The 995-nt window shown below is 61.3% G+C and overlaps 1 protein-coding gene across 1 annotated transcript in view; it reads right to left on the minus strand.

Annotated features, from left to right (window-relative positions):
- NCS1 (neuronal calcium sensor 1) overlaps positions 1 to 995 on the minus strand; it is a gene marked incomplete at its 5' end in the record, with an annotated part of 3,168 nt that overhangs the window by 1,335 nt on the left and 838 nt on the right. Inside the window, 3 exons of the mRNA XM_010137695.1 lie at positions 235 to 312; positions 638 to 726; positions 872 to 950. Coding sequence (XP_010135997.1) covers positions 235 to 312; positions 638 to 726; positions 872 to 950 — 246 coding nt within the window. The remainder of the gene's footprint in view (positions 1 to 234; positions 313 to 637; positions 727 to 871; positions 951 to 995) is intronic.

Raw genomic sequence — 995 nt, forward strand, 5'->3', positions numbered from 1 at the left:
CCCGCTTGCAGCCAGTGAAGGGTGCCGTGAAAGGTGCAGTGACATCTCGGGGACCCTGAAAAGGATGCAGGGATCCCAGAGGGATGCGGGGTTCTGCAGTGAGCCCAGCAGCAGCTGAGACCTTGTGTTGGTGGGGGAAGAGGCACCTGAAAGAGCCGAGATACAGCACGGGGGCCCACAACTGCCTCCAAAATCCCCTGGCCCCAGGGGAAAAAACCACTCAAGCATCCTCACCTTGTCCATCATGGCAAAAATCCTATCCACCCTCTTCTCTGGCGTGTTCTCCTCCTCAGGAAGCTCCACAGTGTTTCCCTGTGGTGGCGGGATGGACCCCAGTCATGCACTCACCTGTGCTCTGCCTGGACGGTGCCCACAGGCGAGGACACGCGTTTTGACCCCAACACCCCCACATCAGGACGGGGCACAAAGGGTTGGCATTGGTACCAAAGCCATCCTCAGTGGCCAGATCCAGACCCTGCCCTGGCCACAACGACCACGACCCCCCACCAAAACAGCCAGGAAAGGAATCGAGGATGTTCAGCATCCTCTCCACAGCCCCCCTGCCCACAGAGCTGCTCTCCAGCCCAGCAGGGACCACCAGAGGCTGCTCACCCCACATGCCCCCTCCACCACTTACCACCATCTGATAAATAGCATCCACAATGTCCAGCATCTCGTTCCTCGTGATGTACCCGTCGTTGTCCAAGTCGTACAGCTTAAACGCCCCTGCAAGCCACAGCAACATCGAGGTGCTGGGGACCGTGTCCCCCCTGGCAGACACGCACGCTTTCTCCACCCCCGGGCCAGCCCCCAGCCTTCTCGCCCGTGCCGGGGACTGTGGGGCTGAGCCCACCACACCGGGAACACTTACATCTCAGCTTCTCGTCCAGCGTCCCCCGGGAGGTGACCGACAGTGCCTGGATGAACTCCGAAAACTCGATTCTCCCGTCCTGGGGGAGGGAAGGAGCGGGTGAGGGAGCCGCTGCCACCCCTGC

This window comes from Buceros rhinoceros, unplaced genomic scaffold (genome assembly GCF_000710305.1).
Source record: "Buceros rhinoceros silvestris isolate BGI_N320 unplaced genomic scaffold, ASM71030v1 scaffold24126, whole genome shotgun sequence".
NCBI lineage: Eukaryota > Metazoa > Chordata > Aves > Bucerotiformes > Bucerotidae > Buceros > Buceros rhinoceros.